Here is an 18,521-nt window from a genome sequence, read left to right as displayed (position 1 = left end):
ATTTATATTTAAAAATATGAAAAACTCTTTATCATTAAAGTAAAATAATATATAAAATTAACTATAACTAATATTATTCTTTTAATATGTAAATTAAAAACTTATTTTTTCTCACCATTTATAATTTATTTGTTTTCCTTTTATTATAATTTCAATAATTTTAGTTTTGTTTTCTAAACAATGTTCACTATAATAGGTGGGCTGAGTTCGGGTTGGGCCTTGACTATAAAATTTGAAGTTTCGAGCTTAGTCTGATCTGAATTAATATTTGAGTAATAAAAAATATTTTATCTAAATTTAATATTAAAACTATTAAACAATAATATAAAATTATATTTAATATTTTTATCGACAATGAAATAGATTTATCTAGGATTATAGCCCACCAACCAGACAAGACCTATAAGCAACTCTGAATCGGATAAAATAATAGAAGATAAAGCAGAAATTTTTTTTTTTTGAAATGATAAAACAAAATCTTTATAATTTGTGCTTTAATAGAAAAATCACAATCCAAAATTTCAAAATGGAAACTATCACATGATTTGGTACCTAAAAATTACCTCATCATTTTTGTTGCAATGGAACATAATTCTATTAAACTCTTTTAACATGTTTACGTACTTATACAATGAACATATAAGGCAAAAAGGGAAAAAAAAATATACAAATTAGATTTGTTGAGACAATAAGTTACTAGATATAAAATACAAAGACTATAATTCAAAAAGTGCACAATGCAATGCCAAAACTCCAAGTCAAAATATAATTAAATTCTATTCTAAATTTTTTATGATATTAGCTATGAAGTTCCATTCTAAATTTCCCAAAACTAGGTTTACTCCAATATATATATATATATATATAATTTACTTATATTAATGTAAATTTGAATTAAAATTATTAAATTTAAAAATATTATTTTAATTTATATAAATAATAAATTTAATTTTAATAAAAGTTTTTAAAAATATAATAATTATATTAGTGTAAATCAATCGTTGCATATACATATATATATTTATGGGGTTAAAAGATGGCAAGTGGATAAACCAAAACGGTGTCGTTCTAAAGGGGGAGAGAGAGAGAGAGAGAGAGAGAGAGGTTGTTTTGGTAATTTTTGATCTTTCATAACAAAACCTCAGCTTCCCCAACTCCTGAACCCAAAGCCCAAAAGGAAAAAACACAAAAATTATTAATAAATAAACAGAGGAGGAAAGAAAGAAACCTAAACAAACACAATGCCTTTGGTTCCTTGGTGTTTCGGCGGTTCACTCGTGCGATTCACGTGTTAGATCCGTCTTCCTTCTCCTCATCAAATTCCTACAATTTCCCCCAAACGAACCCTATAAATGCTTTCTTTTTCTATATTTTCTCCACTCATTCTTATTTATTTCAACGTTAATTAAAAAAAAAAAAAGGGGATTTTGATTAACCAATTAAAAATATTAATGCGTTGTGTTATAGACATCGATTTTTTGTTTTCTGATACAATTTTGATTTGAAGTTCCAAAACCCTAATTTTCGAATGGCTATGACGGCTGATTCTTCTTCTCCACGCGACGGTCTCAACAGCCCTCAGTTCCGCCGCAAGAATTTGCCTTCTCCTTGGGCCCAAGTTGTTCGAGGCGAGTCAGAATCAATCTCAGCCGTTCATCATTCCCCTTTTTCACCATCATCAACAACCTCATCCCCCGTCGCTTGCTTTCCGGAGCAAACAACTTTTTCCGATTGCTCCCCTTCGAAAGCGGCTTCTTCCTCCTCCTCGTCTCCGCCGCCGGATATTTCCTTAGCCGCCGACGATGGTGGTTCTGATTCCAATAGCAACAATGGGGCTGCTCGGTCCAAGAAGCCGGCTTGGAACAAGCCTTCAAATGGCGTCGTCGAGGTGGGCCCCGTAATGGGAGCTGCGTCTTGGCCTGCTTTATCTGAATCCGCTAGGGCTTCCCCCAAATCATTAGCCGACTCTTCTGCCAAGACTGTTTCTGATGGATCGCTTTCTAATTCTCAGGTTTCTTCTAATTCATCTTATTTTCCCCCTATTAATTTATATTCTCAATGAACATAATTTGGAGAATAGGAAAGGAAAAAGGAATCTCTTTACTTGACATTTTTATTGCAGGTTAAGCATCCAAACACTGAATAACTTCTTATTTTAGTTATTAATAAATAAATAAACAAAGCTGACTGTATTTTTGTGGTAATAATAGGGTCCAGTAATACCCCAATCAGCTCAGAAGCAAGGTTCTAGTAATGCTAACTCCAATTCAACACCAAACCGTACAATGTCAGGTCGGCAAAGGCCTTCTAAGCGTGGTGGCAGTGGAGGTGGAGCTATTGCTCCTCCACAGAGTGGCTTTTCACATCAACACCTAACTCCACCGCCACCACCGTCATTTCCTGTAATACAAATGCCTCCGAATAGTTATGGTAATTTCATCCCAGCAATGGCAGATTCTTCTATGAGAGACCCTCAATACAGGGGCAATAATTGGGAAACCAGACCAGGAGGAGGGTTTGCATCTCAATCACACAATGATCACCGGCATTCTTCTCGGAGGGGAAGCAACTATGGACCACGTGGAGATGGTGGCTACCATAACAATTTTGGGGGCAGGCGTGATCAGGACCGTGGAAATTATGGGAATGCAAGAGATGGTCATATGCAGCCTCAGAGAGCTCCTCAAAGGGGTTTTTCAAGGCATCCACCAGCCACTGCTCATACTTTTGTTCTTCCACAGCCTGTGAGACCATTTGTGAATCCCATAGGATATCCTGGTACGTTCCAATTTTAAGAGGTTGGTTCTTTCTGTTATGTGGGTGTATTAGTAATTATTCTCTGCTCTTCAGAGTTGATATACTTCCCGTCGTTTAGGGGCATGCCTTTATTTGCCCCTCCCCCTGCCCCACCTCCTGCAATTTTTATGCCTGTTCTGGAAGTTCCTCTGCCTGCAAAGTTGTTACATCAGATTCATTATTATTTCAGGTAATTTCACATGGCAAAAACTAATTTTTGCTGACATTTTGTTTGCCCCAGCAGCTTATTTTTGAAAATTCTCTAATAGTAAACTGGCTCTGCAGTAATGGTCTTTTCTTGTTGTATAGTGATGCTAATTTGATACAAGATGAGTTTTTGAAGTCTAACATGGATGATCAGGGCTGGGTATCCATTTCTTTAATAGCTGGATTTCCTCGAGTAAGTTATTTGTGATTTGCTTGAGTATTTTCTCATTTTCTTCACGTGGTCTTTGCATGCACTTTTGTGACTTAAACTGCAAGTAAGCTAAAGGTCATTGCAATTGAGGCAACCGTGATAAAAATGTTGGAGTTAATACTGTTCTTTGCTGTCCAGCCTTTTCGTATTTAAGTTGTCTAAAACCCTGTCATAAGGTCTGGTGAAGTTTGGTAGAGTGATCATCATGCTTCTATACCTGTAACTGGATATTTAATGTGATTATTGGTCGATTAGTTTTGCTGATCCTTGCTTTGAAGTGTATGTTTATTGATCAGTTTTTAAAGCACTCATCGTCAGTAACCAGTGTCTTTTAATTTCATGTTTTTGATTCATGGGCCAAGAACTCAGCCTTTCTGTTGTTATCAAATATGATAGTCCTTTAGCCCTTTATTCTGATGGCACTTGATTAAGTATAGTTTAGCTTTCTTTCTTAGAAGCTAGCTTAATTTATAACTATTAAAGGAGTATGCTAATGGATCACCAGGGTTCAAAGTTTACTGTTGCTGGACATAAATGAAAAGACTGTTGATTGTGTTAAAGTGAAAGTCTTTATTTTATAGGGCATTGTACAGTCAGCTGACGATGGAGAGATGGTTATAATTTGCAGAAGTAGGGTTTTAAGTTGGTAAATGAAGTCAGGTAAAGCTTTAGGTTGAAAAGTTTGGCCATCAAGATGGATGTGCCCCACATGTTTGGGACAAATACATACTAATAACAATAAATAGATAATAGTTCCCTTTGCTTTATTTTATTCAATTCCCTTTTTGAGCAATTCATTTATACCCAATTGTAACTTATTCAACAACCCTTTTTACTTCTCCCATTAGTAGTTAAATTTCCTGTTTGGCAATATGGAAGCATTAACTGTGAATCCCTTCCTGCTGATTTTCCTCCCTTAACCCTAAACCCTTAATCCCTTTGCTGCTTTGATGTGGCATCTATTAGATATTAACTCTTTGTTCGGGCATTGCACTGTTAGGAACTAGCTATCTGTGTCTCTTGGAACCCAACTTGCATTAATGTATAGACGGAGAGAGATAGTGCTCTGGTAATTTTATGGAGAGGTAATTCCATACCAGCATGAAATTGCACTTAATTAATTCTAGGCTTGAACTTTAAAATGTTGTGTAATTAAATGCGGGTTCTTTATATTATTGGTTTCAGAGGATATTCATTTGGCTATCATCAGAGAAAGTAGCATATCCTCATCATCCCAACCGGGAAAATTTCCATAAACTTTGTTATGGTAGTACTTGATGTGTAGATTTCTTGGTCATGATAAATTGGAACAATCTATTTCAGTGACTTTCTAGCCGTCACAGTTCACCACATGCCTTGTATTGCGTCATTCAGTGTTGACTCTGCATGGACAGTCTTTCACCCTGACTTGTTTGTACTTAACATATTTTTGTTATCAAGACCTGATTGTTGTATGCAATGATTGGTCTATAATAATGTTCTGTATTTGTTCACTAGTTTAGTGATTTGGACACTTGATTTTATCCTGTATTTTCCTTTCAGAAGAAGTCTTCTGATCATCTTGTTTATCCCATTGTTTTGACTTCTTTCTTCTAGATTTTTTTCGGCAGTTTGCTGAGTGGGTTAATGTCATGGATTTCGTGGGGGGTGTAGTTTAGTTAAAATGTACACTAATTTTAAATGATTTTTGAAACCATCAATTCTGTTCTCTATCACCTTCTGAGCAGTAGCAATTTTATGCTTTCTATCTGCGTGTGTGGTTGGATCTTTTTAGTTTATCAACAAAAAAGATAATCACCGAAGGGTCAAGTTATTGACCCAAAGTATATTTTTAGTCTAAATCATTAAGTTGTTGACTGATTCATTTAACTTACTATTACTTTATTGAAGCATTACAATTGTTTGGATGTTTAAATAACTATATCTCTTATTCTTGTATTCTCTTAAGTGTTCTTGATTTTGTGGTATTCATTCATATTAGTGGTTGATGTGTTGTTAATATATATGTTTGTTTCACAATCTATCTGATGCTTCTTCAACGTTTTAAAACATATTCTTGTTCAAGTTTGTTCTATGGTGATTATTTTGCAGGTTAAGAGTTTGACAAGCAACATTCAGCTGATATTGGATTCCTTGCGGAGTTCAACTGTTGTGGAGGTACAGGTAATTCAGCAATGCTATCATTGTTAAGCAAAAACGAAATGCCTTATTAATTCTAGATATCAGCTATATGTGTGAATCAGTTTGATTGGAAATCCTTGTACAATCTTTCAGTTTATTAGATGCAGTGGCATTGAGTCCAACAAACTGGCAACAAATTGCCAAACTTATGCTGTTTTTCCATGTTGGTTTTACTTTTATTGAAATATCTGCAGGATGACAAGGTGAGGAGGCGTAATGAGTGGACGAAATGGATACCTTATCGGGTTTCTACAGAGTTGGGCTTACTTTCTCCAGGTGGAACTAGTGCTGATATGCTGGCAAGTTCTCTTCAGCAGCTTACGGTAAAGGAAGAGTCTAATAACCAATGTAAGGCAGGTAATGTGAACCCTCATGCCGAGGACACTTCAGGAAGACATAAATCGGAGCTGATTAGCTGCTCTCAACTCTCCAATGGGAAGGGTTCTGAAGACACATGTTTGGACCAAAACTGATCAATAAATGCCACAAGAAAAGCACAATCCAGTCAGGATGGTGTGTTCTTATTTTTTATTGGAGGGGGGTGGATGCTGCTTCACAAGGGATGGGACACCTTTTTCTTTTATTTTTGCCATCATCTTACTCGGTTTTGGCGCTGTTTTGACGAGGCAATCAGAGGCAGAAAAAAATAAGAAAGATACATAAATTTATCTTTGAAAGGTAAAGAGAAGTGAGAGAGAGAGAGAGAGATTAGGCTTGAATGGGGAAAATTTATGGGGCTATTTGGGTGTATAGTTTTGCTATTCCTATGGACAATTGTGTTATTTTTTTGGTGAATTTTGGTGGCGTGACGATGGGTGAAGCATTCCAAGGGAGGTGGGAGTTGGAATTGTCGTTAACATGGCTGAGAATGTTTTATTAACTATATCTAGGTGCATTATTTAGTTAACATTCTAGTTCTTTTGTTTTACAATTAATGGTTTTGTTACTGCCTGCCTCACATTCATAATTTATATATTTTACACTCGCTTGCATACATTTTCTTTATGCTTATATTTTCATTGGCGTTGATGGCTCTTCCTCTCAAATGAGAGCATTTCCTACGTTGTCTGATACTAAAGGAGAGTAACATTGGGACGCTTGCCTCGTTAAGCGTTTAAGTTTTTATTTATTTATTTATTTTTTTGGAGGGTGGGGGTGTGGAAAGAGTGTACGTGTGAGCAGTTCGTTACCATCGATGTAATTGAACGAGATTAAATTGATATAATATTAAATTTAAATTTTTAAAATTTAAAATTTAATTTGAATTCGATCTAATTTTATTTTTTTATTTTAAATTTAATATAAAATAAAAATTGATATATTTGAATTTGTTCAATTGGATTTGATTTTTATATTTAAAAAATTTTAATTATTTATATTTTAATTTGAGTTTAAAATATTTTATTAATTAAAATAATAAAAATATATTTAAATATAAAAATTTAATTAAATTCACGAGTTATTTATATCAAATATAAAAATATTAAAATTTAATTTGATCAAATAAATTAAAATATTTAAATTTAAATTTAATTTGATAATAATTGAATCAAATATAAATTTTATTTAAATTAAATTTAAATAATTTATGAATATTAATATATTATTTATTTTCTTAATCATTACCGAAAGAAACAAACTACTCGGACGTCAAGTTAGCTATGAAGAGTAGCCGGGGGAATTGATGAAGATTGAAGATGACGATTTAAAGCCGACAGCTGTAATGTGTTAACCACCAATTTGACAAGACTCTTTGATTCTTACTTCATTGTTGTAGGTACCTATCAGGAAATATTTTTATAAAGAGAGCAGCGACGAAGGAGATTAAACTCTAACACCCCAGCACCAGGGTGTTTGTGTTTCCTTCTCACTGGACACATTGGATAATCATTCATTCCATATTAGTTACTACTAGGAGTGGACCTGCATTCCTTTTCACTTTGAGAATTATAAAGAAGATGCAAGGAAAGTGGACCTGCTTGAACATCTTAATTTTCAGAGGAGACAACTAACAACTGGTGGCGTTCACATTGGCCAGTAGAACATTTTGTTTGGAGAAGTGGCCACGTTCTCATTATGGTAAATGAATTAATGATGACTTCCATGGTAAGTAATTATGCTTTATCTCAGTAATCATGACGTGACATATTTGATAAGTAGTTATGATTAAATTAATTGTTTTTGGCTGAAGTGTTACTTAGTTATTCGAAGCCAGATCGTTGATACTGCCCTCGGGTTTTTTCATCCTCTACCTCCCTCTGTCTACATGGAAAGCCAAATTCGATAAATTAACGAGTGCGTCCTATATCTTAGTCATAGGGCTTGCATGAAAAACTTGGCAAAAGTAGATGCGGATTGTGGGGCAACGGAAAAGGAAAAAAGATTTCTAGAACTGACAGTGTTAGAAAGTTCAAGGACAAAAGCATAACATGGTTAAGATTTAGGAGCTTGTTTGTTAATGGAATCTCTCGAGTGCAACTTGCAGTCATAGGCGCATGCGAGTAATCAATTCTCCATGCATATCATTCTAGTCACGCAGACAGATAGGCTTAAAGAGCCTTATCTTCCGTCACCCCCCTCCCCACCTCCAATCCCTCTCTCTCTCGGAGAATAAAGGCAACATCGGTGCAGTTCTAAAGTTCTAACCTTTTAGGAAATATACCCGTGAAAAGTGGTAATCTTTTTCTGAACAAAACAAAAAAAAAAAGAAGATTTTTTAAGTAATGAAAATCAAGATAGTTTTACGTCCATGTGGTGATCATAATTGTTTGTGGTCACACATATAGATACCTTAGTTTTAGACCTGAAATTTTGAACATTCAAGACAGAAAGATGTGAAGAAAAAGAAACAGATCATTATTACAATGATAAGCTTCGTAGTACTAAGATTTTAAACCAGATGTAGTTTTGGTTCTGGAACGGAAGAGCTATCTGTTTCTTAATTCCAAGCAAAGTAAAGAAATCTTCTACGTACTTAGCTTAGACCTAAGAGGAAAAACAAAATGAGAAAATGGAAAATCAGCTCCTGAATATTACCGAAAATGTCGAAAAAGGAACAAATTTTATCGTAAACCAATGCTTTTTATATACAAATGCATATATTTTAAGTTCAACCTTCCCCGAAAGAAGAGGAAGAAGAAAAAAAGGAAAAGTTTCGTCGAAGAATAAATTTTCAGATTGTATGGTGGTTGTCAAAGCATCATATTTTTTAAAGCCCGTGGTCCTTCCTTTGGAGCGTGGATGTTGAGACCTGAGAGGGCAACAAAAACAAGCAGCACCTCTATGAAACCAAAGCCAAAGATCTTATATCAGTGGGGCTCCCTGGAGATCCGTTTGGAATGTTCTTCAACGGCTTCTGGCAATTATAGAGTTGGAGCAGCCCTGATTGCTCAATGCTCATAGTCGGATGCTATTCTTTGTGTCTTTCTCTTTTTTGGGTCGCATACAGTGTACAGCAGCATGAGTCGGGCAGTACTTTGGTACATTTACAATTCAGAAGGCTTTTTCAGTTTTTTTTTTTTTTTAATTTTATTGCCAGTACAGTAAAAAAGGGTTTGAATTTGAGTTCATTCCCATTCTCTATTTTTAATAGTACTAGTTTAGAGATTGAGTTCCCTTTTTTTATTATATATTATTAGTTATTTTTTTAATTTTTAAAGTAAATTACAAGATTGAGACTGTTTTATTTTTAAAATACTTTTGTTAGTATTCTTTTAACAGACTCTAAAATTATATATATTGTGATAGTTTTGTTCTAAAAATCTCATAGACAATTAATAAAATAATAATTCTTTAACTTTTTCCTAATTTAATATTTGAAAAATATAATACACTTACAATTTATAGATATCACCACAGGCGACTAGACGTGACATCTCTTCATTCTGATTTCCCCATCTCCATATTCTCTATCTTCCCGTCTCTGTTAATCATGTGTGAATCACCAGATAGAAACAGTGATAATAGCAGCAGCAACATGCCCTCTATTTCACTTTCAAAACCCTCCCCCACCTCCACATATTCTTTACCTGCGCCTTGTTCACCACCATCTAGCATAACCCCTAACCTGTCAGCAAAAAATTCTATGGAGGAAGTGTGGAAAGATATTGGCCTAGCTTCTCTAAATGATCATCCTGCAGGCACTGTCATCTCCACTTCAACCAATAACCTTACCTTTCCTAGTATGATCCTTCTAGACTTTTTGGCTAGACCCATCAACAAAGAACCTCCAACAAGATCAGGTGTCTCCAATCACACATCCCTTGCTGAAGAAACAACCCTTTTTGGCTCTCTAGCAGCCACTCCTGGCAAAGTATGGAGGTTGAATTCTAAGTCTGATTTCTTATGCATCGAAAGTGGTGATCCTGTGAGGCCAAACCCAGCAGTCCAAGGTCGTAGCGGTGTTGCAACTCCATCTTTTGGTTCTTCTGCAGTTTTCCCTTTTTTTTGCAAAAAAAGAGCTCAAGAAAATAATGACAATTCCGACGACCCAAGGCATAAGCGCATGATGAAGAACAGAGAGTCAGCTGCTCGGTCAAGAGCTAGAAAACAGGTAAACCTCTTTGACTCTTCCTTTCCCAGACAAGAACACACGAGGAAACTAATACGGAATATTGTATTATCTGATCACATGCTTTAAGAGTTCCTGTGATTTTTGAGTGGCTTAGGCGTACACTTATCAGTTGGAGCATGAAGTTTCTCGTTTGCAGGAAGAAAATGCTAAGCTTAGAAGGCAGCAAGAGAAGGTGATATATCAGTTTTGCTTGTATATATTGCGGTAATTTGAGGAATTGGTTGATATATTGGATGCGTTTGCAAATTTGTTTTGCAGTTGTTGGCAGCTGATTCAGATCATCTCCCAAAAAAGAATACTCTCAGGAGAACTTTAACAGCTCCATTTTGAGGAGTAAAGAACTAAGAAGGTAGCAAAGCAATTTCTTCTTTGGTCTATCTTTTCTTTTTGTTATTATCACAAGTTGACGTACTTGATAAATTGCCATTAGAGGAAGTGAGGGACAGAGAAACAGAGAGATGTTTGTAAATGGGTTAGAATAGGCCACGATAGTTTGTTGAATAGATATATCTCGAGTGGTTGATAAGAAAGGAGAAAAAGATGCAATGAGGAGAGGGCTATTTTGGGATCCCAAGCCGCAGGACCAATGGAGGGTGTTTTGCTACTTTTTATATCCACTCCTTGCGTCATTGTCACTTTTGTTTTTATGCTTACTTTCTCTTCTACCAACGATGACGAGATGGTTCAAGTCGGAATAAACCAACCATGCCACCTGTTGGCTATCAATTATCACCTCTCCTTCCTACTTCCAAACCTTATCTCTACTGCGTTTATGTGATCGATTAAGTTTATTTTAAAATTAATTATTTAAAAGTAAATTAAATTAAATTATTTTATTAATTAAATCAAATTTATATATTTTAAAAATTAATTAATCAAATTTAATTTAGTTAATTTTTTATTAATCAAATAATAAATATATTTAAATTAAATTAAATTTTAAATAAATTAAATAAAATATTTAATATTAAAATATTAGATTAAAAATGGGAAAAACTTATAAAATTAAATAATTTATTGTATATATTTTTTATTTTATATTTAAATTATATTATATTTTGATTAAAATTTTAATTAATTTAATTTAAAATTAAAAATTAAAAAATTTTAAAAGTTATTTTCATGAATGGATTAAAATTAATTTTATCATGTAATTCAATTAAAATCGAATAATAAAGGCTCTATCTATTTCATATGTTTGCGAGTCTTGCTTCGCTCTCCCTGCCCTATTCCATTGCCCCTTTTCCCAATCAAAAAGTGGCAATGCTGCTGCTTTACATTTTCTATTCCTCGTGTTATGAGATGCAGCAGAAAGGGGCTAATGGTCAGTGCCCAATCAATGGATCAATGGGAACAAAACTTTGCTGAATTTGGTTGCTTCTTTTGCTTGAATCGTCAGCTCTATTAGAGATATTTCGGACAGACAGGACAATATATTTATTGATTTTTTTTGGTACGATCACTGTTTTGATTATTATAATTGGTAATAAACATTACAATTTTCAAGATATTATTTTTTTCCATAAAAGGCTAATCATGCCCAGAAGTCAAACAAGGATTATCCTTAATTAATTTATAAAAATCAAGTGGAAGCAGCAGCACTAGTTGTCTACTTTTTCCTTACCACTTTAGCCTCCCCCTCCTCAAAATATCTGTTGCCACTATTCCAGAATCTGATAAAAAAATGTACAACTTAGCATGAACTTTAAATCATTGTCATTAAATTAAGAATTTCAGGGTTTAGATATTATACACACTCTCTGTCGATAATTTACTAATATTTTATAACAAAAATTTAAAATTTTAGGATATAGATATATTTTTTATTCATAAAAATAAAAATATTACTAAAATGATTAAACGGAACTTAAAAGAAAAAGTCTCTCCGCTTCGAGTTTGAGTGTTGCTTGTTGTTCCTTGTTGATAATTTAAAATATAATAATATTATTATATAAATATAAAAATATAAAAATATAAAAATAATATTATTTAAAATTTTAATAAAAATTATATATAAATTTAATCAATAAAAATTTTCATAAATAAATAATTTTTATATAAAATATAATATAAATATATTTTTTAATATTTTATATAATATAAATATATAAATCATCATATTTAATATTATTTTTGAAGATATTTTTAGACGAGGGACCGGAACACCACATTGCCGTTGGTCTAAGATCGGATCAGGTCGGGCATGCTTTCCTATTAAAAGTATATATTTTTTTAAGGGAACAATAAACTATCTGTCGGTACGAGTAATTACTAACAGTACGGCAGTAACAATCAAGGACAGAAACCAATGGCTGTCGTCACGTTCACAATCACATACACAAGCTGCTAAAGCCTGGAGGGCATAAATATTATTATTTATAAAATATAAAATATAAAATATAATGATAATAATATATTATTATTATAATATTATTCGAAGTAGGTTGGCCCTTTATTTCTCGAACAATATAAGGTCAAGGGCCCACCACATTGAGAAGAAACTGGGGACTTGGCTCTTGTGATTTGGGCCCACTTGTCACCTGATTCCAGCCCATTCACATAAACAAAAATCAGGCTTAAAATTTCTTCTTTTTACCTTTTGGACTCTCATTTACGACAGGTTTTTTTTATGCTTATTTTGGAAACTGATTAAGGTATTTAAGAGGTGGCAATGGGCTGGTGGTCTGGGTTGACTCACTTTATTTCAAATCGAATAAAATTTAGATTATTTTTGAGTTTATATTATTTTGAATTTGATTTATCTTGAATTCATATAATTTTTTATCTGAATTATTCGGGTTTGATTTATTATTTATTATTTTGGATTTTTTACTTTGGCACTTAGATTATTTGAGTTGAAGTCTTCTAAGTCGAAATATTTTGAATATTAAAATTAGATTAATATAATTTTGAATTAATCTTTTGAATCATTTAAATTTAAATAATTTTATATTCTAATTAATTTAAATTTGAATTGAACGAGTTTAAATTGATAATATTTCTTAATTAAAATTTGATTGGTTCAAAACGCAGTGAGTTGAGTTATAAATCATCTTTGAAGTATGTAAAAAAACAAAAAAAATTATGATTCCAGGAACTTAATAATGGGACATGATTATCATTTTCCAAGTAGATTGGTGGGAAAGAAGAGATGAAAGAAGACACAGAAAATTTTGTTATCATTTTCTTCATGATGATGTCACCTATCAATTATAAGATCCTTTGTAATCCTGGCTTGAGGCAAAAGGATAAAGTGATGAAATGGAGAACAACTAGAGTTAGTGGTAAACTCTATTAACCCAGTTTAAGGTTTTGCAATCTCTGTCTGAAGTTCCATAAATGGACAAGCACCAACTTTACAGACCCACCTTTTTGTTTGTTTGAGGAATGTTTTATAAGGAATTTTACTTTTTTTTTTTTTAATTCAATAAGCAGCTTAATTTATTTATTGTATTAATGCTAAACTATTGTATTAATATTAGTTCTCGAAAAAATTTTTATGTAATGAATGTAACTTCACCCAATTGCAAAAAGTTTGAAGCAACAAGTTTTATCTTAAAATTCGCAACAAACTTTGGGAAATTTCTCCACATATTTGGGGGGAATCTTTATCTCTATATAGATATATATGTTAAATTTTGCCATAAATCCGTTGTCGTCCAGCGGTTAGGATGTCTGGCTTTCACCCAGGAGACCCGGGTTCGATTCCCGGCAACGGAAAAATTATATATATATATTTACCTTTTAATTCTTTTGGGGTAGGCCCTGGTTTTATATACAGCTTTATTTTCTTGACAGAGTTTATTCATTTTATAGGCCTCTTTGGTGGAGTAAAACTACTTAGAGTGGGCCGAAGCCCATATCCCTATATTTTGACCTTTTAATTATTTTGGGCTAGGCCCTGGTTTTATATACAGCTTTATTTTCTTGACAGAGTTTACTCATTTTATAGGCCTTTTTGGTGGAGTAAAACTAGTAAGAGTGGGCCCAAGCCCATATCTCATTCTGGTTCTTAATTTGTGTACTTGGTTGCACTTACTACCTACAATTATTGAAAATGCCCTTGGATTTGCTTGATGATATGAAAGGCATGCCAATACCAGTTATTAAACCTGATAAATCTTTTGTTTTTTAGGGTGACTGCAATCCTAAATCTTAACCCTAAAGTTGTACTCATTATTTTGCTGCTGTTCTGCTTTTAGTTTTAGTCTTTATAACATCATATAAAAGCTGCTTCTGCTCGGATGCAGACACTAACTAAAGACATGATTATAGCAAAGGATAAGCAAGCCACTAGGTTATTTCCCGTACGTCTAACAGCAATGAAAATGCCTAAGTATCGAGGTTACCATGTTGAGGATTCTGATGTTTACATGGCAATGTCGAAATTCCATGAATATATTTTAGTTCAACAAAGAGTACTTCAGGAGGAGTAACCTTTGTATTCGGAACAGCTAAACTCGATCATCCCTCGGATCAGATACTTTTCTTCTTTTCGGACTCTGAAAAAACTTAATGACAAAGGGATTAAGTCTTTGCTCAAACTAATGGAAAAAGAAACTGTAGCGATTATGGTTGCCAAACAGGACCCTACTGTTCGCCTAAAAAATTTCAAGGGACAAATAGAAAAATTCTATGTAAGAGATTTTTCAGGTGATAATTGATCAAACGCTTTTTTGTTGGTTGGAGTTAGTTTTTGTTTTTATATTCTTTTTCATCAATCAGTTTATGTTTGTGGGCATATTTTTATTCATGTTTGAAATAGGAAAAAAGAGCTCTTGATCGACATTGGAGAGCATTTTCTTGTTCTTAAGCATCAAGTGCTAAGAGATGAAGCTAAAACAAGTTTCCTAAAGGACTATTCTACAAATGAATTCCAGGTTATTTCTTTGCCTTCATCCTAAGAATTAAGATATACTAATACCACCAACGAAATATTGCAATGTGCTATATATTCTGCCATTTTTTTTTTTTTCGTTAGACTTGATGATCAGTAAATCAGAATTGGCTTTTCCATCTAAACTAGTGTAAAGGAAAAGAAAGATGAAGTCACATTTGCTATGGCGAATAGGACTGATAATCTTGTTGTTGAAGTGAGAAGCATATCAGATGCATGTAGGCCACATAATGTTACTTTGAGATACAAGCTTCGGAGCTGTCCATTGTTTGCAAATCAGTAGCTTAAGGCAATTGTGCTTCCCATTTCTTATGAAAATTACATATGCATATTATGGTCAAAGAGCGAAAAAGTAGAATAAAACAAAAAGAAAGGCAAAACTATAGGGACAAATCAAAAAAACTGAAGACAAAATAATGGCATTTTGAGCTTTACGACTACCCTTTCTTTTTGGTAGTATGAGACAACGTTATATTTAGTGGTAAGTTGGCTTAAATGCGAGGTTCTTCACTCGATTATTTTCTTAAGTGGCTTTGGGGTCTAAAATTTGAAACTAGGGTGAGGAACAGGTTTCCTGTAAGTTTATCAACAATTCACATGGTGGCTGCAGTTCCCAGAATTCAACTATCAGGATCCAATGGCTGGATGATACTGTGGGGAAAAATTAGGAAAAATAGTGAAGATCAAATTAGTAGTTTAAGCTGAAAATTTTCTTAGCTTTCAGAGCAATTAGTTGGTTTTTGGATATAAAAAAATGGGGTCATACTTTGCTTTTCTTTTTAATTTAAAATGGGCTGTTAAATAAAAGCCTGGTACTAGTATGCGCTTTCTGGTTAATCAAACAAATAGAAAAAGTAAAGAGAAGTTTCTTCCTTTTCCCTTTTTCCTTTGTTCCTACTACTTCCATGTTCCGGATAAACCAGCCATGTCATTTCTGGATTCTGGTAATCGCTCCTACCATTAACGCGTCTCTTGAATAATGGCCTGAAATGAGAAAGTCCGTATGCAAAATGAAAGAGAGTCAGCGCATTGTTGGGAAAAACAACAATACCCACGCGCAGCAACCACACACAAAATAACAAGCTCAAATCAAGAATAAGAAAACACAAATATATTTGGTTCAGCCCAACTCAAAATGGCCTACTCCAAATCTAATCCACTATCAAATAAATCTTTACAATTGTGAGACTTTTAGAATGAGAAAAGTCTCCTAAAACTTCTTACTCAAAACTTAACCCAAAACCCAATTACACCCTTTAATAGCCTACTCACTTAGCTATTCTCTTGGTGTCTAACTCTCTGAGGTTACTAAACTAAAACCAAAACATCTTATTTATAGGGGTGAAACCCTTTATACCTTTACTAAACTCCCGATGTGGGATACAAGACAAATTCAAACTTACTTAACTTTCGATGTGGGATTCTGAGATTCAAGGCAAATCCCAACAAATCCTCCCTTGACTTGAATCTCCAAACACTTCAACAGTATCTGCAAAGCTAACATGCTTACCTTTCTTCTTTTCTTTCATCACAGGCATTCCAGCAACTGAGCCTCCAGTGATTGACCCTATTTCCTTGTAGAATCACACTATCATTCTTATACACTTTCAACCAATCATTACTACCATAAAATGTGTATCCCCGAGAAGATAACTCACCTAAAGCAATCAAATTGTAGTGACAATTTGGTACATACCTTACATGACGAAGTGTCCTAATAACACCATTGTGAGATCTAAGGCGAACACTCCCAATGCCTTGAATCTGCACCTTTTCTTTGTTAGCAATCACAATATCCCCATACTTTTCATTCTCATTCAACTCCACAAAGCAGCTCCTATCATTGCAAACATGAACTGTAGCAGCTGAATCTAAAACCCAACCTTTGTCACTTTTCAAAGTCTGGGTCTCATCCACACAAGTTGTCAAAACAACATCATCATCATCAGACAAAATAGCAGCAGTATCACTCTTTTCTTCATCTGATTTCTTCTCATCATTCGCCCTTTTGAAAGCAGCCATATCCCTTCTCAGCTTTCTACAGCGCACTTGGATATGTCCCTTCTTACCACAATAATAACATTCTACATCACTGTAATCTCTGTCTCTTGACTTGGATCTCCATCTCGATCCATTAATCCTCTTTTGAGTCCTCCCTCGATCAAAACCCTCTACAGCTAGTGTACTCCCCCCAGGTGATGAGTTCTGAGCTCCCATAAACCTTTCATTCTCACGCAACAGGGCAGTCACATCATCCAACTTCAAAGTAGACCTACCTACCAATACAGTATGAACTAAAGGCCTATAAGACTTGGGCAAAGATGACAGCAAAATTAAAGCCTTCTCTTCATCTTTTAACTCATCAACAGAAATCGCTAGCAATTGAGAAACCAATCTATTAAACTCATTCAGGTGATTATGAAGACTCATACCTTCTTCCATCTTCAGAGAATACAGATCCATCTTTAAACATAATTTATTAGTCAATGACTTCGAAGCATAAATACCTTCAAGCTTATCCCACAAACTCTTCGGAGTACTCTCAGTCAACACACTGTATTTTACCTCTGGAGCTAGCGCCAATCTAATAGTACTAACAGCTTTCTTCTGAATCCTAATCCAATTAGCATCAGACATTCCCTCAGGCTTACTACTCTCTAATGCCTGATCCAACCCTTGTTGTACTAACAGATCTTGAATCGTACTTTGCCATAACATAAAATTACTCTTTCCATCAAATAACGGAATCTCAAACTTAGACATAGACATACCAGACATACCTTCTTCAGACATCTTCAAACACTGCTTCACGATCTCTTGGACCCACGAACCTCGAACCTCGCTCTGATACCACTTGTTGGGAAAAACAACAATACCCACGCGCAGCAACCACACACAAAATAACAAGCTCAAATCAAGAATAAGAAAACACAAATATATTTGGTTCAGCCCAACTCAAAATGGCCTACTCCAAATCTAATCCACTATCAAATAAATCTTTACAATTGTGAGACTTTTAGAATGAGAAAAGTCTCCTAAAACTCCTTACTCAAAACTTAACCCAAAACCCAATTACACCATTTAATAGCCTACTCACTTAGCTATTCTCTTGGTGTCTAACTCTCTGAGGTTACTAAACTAAAACCAAAACATCTTATTTATAGGGGTGAAACCCTTTATACCTTTACTAAACTCCCGATGTGGGATACAAGACAAATTCAAACTTACTTAACTTTCGATGTGAGATTCTGAGATTCAAGGCAAATCCCAACACGCATGCCTGTGCCCACACTTGAAAAATAGGGATATAAGTAGATACTTCCCCATATTTTTGATAGATTATCTTTGCTCAATCTAGTGTAAGATTTTAGTGGTGGCGGACTAGCAGTGGCGCACTTAGGAGAGCCATTTAATTATAAAGGAGATAAAAATGGAACTGCAAATTTCCGATTGCGTAGGATTCCTTCCTGAATCCTATGAGCTAAGACTAACTGTATACATTGTTATCTTTGTTTGATACCAACATCTTTTGATCAACAAGATAAATGAATCATGACACCTGTCAAAAAAAAAAATCATGCTCTCAGGACATGATTTTTTCCAAATGTATTTAATGTCAGAACCCACTACTCTATTTCTCAAGCACTAGCGCCAAA

At 34.1% G+C, this 18,521-nt stretch overlaps 2 protein-coding genes and 1 non-coding gene across 4 annotated transcripts; all 3 read left to right on the top strand.

The window, feature by feature from the left end:
* Nucleotides 1–1,165: 1,165 nt before the first annotated feature.
* Nucleotides 1,166–6,391, top strand: LOC111312836 (la-related protein 1C-like). Of its 2 annotated transcripts, none has more exons than XM_022913493.2 (6): nt 1,166–2,011; nt 2,211–2,778; nt 2,851–2,986; nt 3,106–3,196; nt 5,306–5,377; nt 5,590–6,391. In XM_022913493.2, exons 1-6 carry the CDS (start codon nt 1,529–1,531, stop codon nt 5,866–5,868), a joined length of 1,629 nt encoding a protein of 542 aa, XP_022769228.1. In that variant the 5' UTR covers nt 1,166–1,528; the 3' UTR covers nt 5,869–6,391. The 2 variants fall into 2 exon arrangements, with proteins under 2 accessions (XP_022769228.1, XP_089596775.1); XM_089740649.1 differs by having other exon boundaries at nt 3,082–3,196.
* Nucleotides 6,392–8,542: 2,151 nt separating this feature from the next.
* LOC111311423 (bZIP transcription factor 27-like) lies at nt 8,543–10,717 on the top strand. The gene is made up of 3 exons (XM_022910804.2): nt 8,543–9,947; nt 10,063–10,140; nt 10,227–10,717. Exons 1-3 carry the CDS (start codon nt 9,327–9,329, stop codon nt 10,296–10,298), a joined length of 771 nt encoding a protein of 256 aa, XP_022766539.2. The 5' UTR covers nt 8,543–9,326; the 3' UTR covers nt 10,299–10,717.
* Nucleotides 10,718–13,616: 2,899 nt separating this feature from the next.
* Nucleotides 13,617–13,688, top strand: TRNAE-UUC (transfer RNA glutamic acid (anticodon UUC)). The gene has a single exon. It is a non-coding gene; the product is annotated as a tRNA-Glu (tRNA).
* The last annotated feature ends 4,833 nt before the right edge of the window (nt 13,689–18,521 follow it).

Source organism: Durio zibethinus, chromosome 1 (assembly GCF_047325235.1).
Source record: "Durio zibethinus cultivar Kanyao isolate XHJ-2024 chromosome 1, ASM4732523v1, whole genome shotgun sequence".
In the NCBI taxonomy this organism is placed as follows: domain Eukaryota; kingdom Viridiplantae; phylum Streptophyta; class Magnoliopsida; order Malvales; family Malvaceae; genus Durio; species Durio zibethinus.
This window is presented reverse-complemented; position numbering and strand designations above follow the sequence as displayed.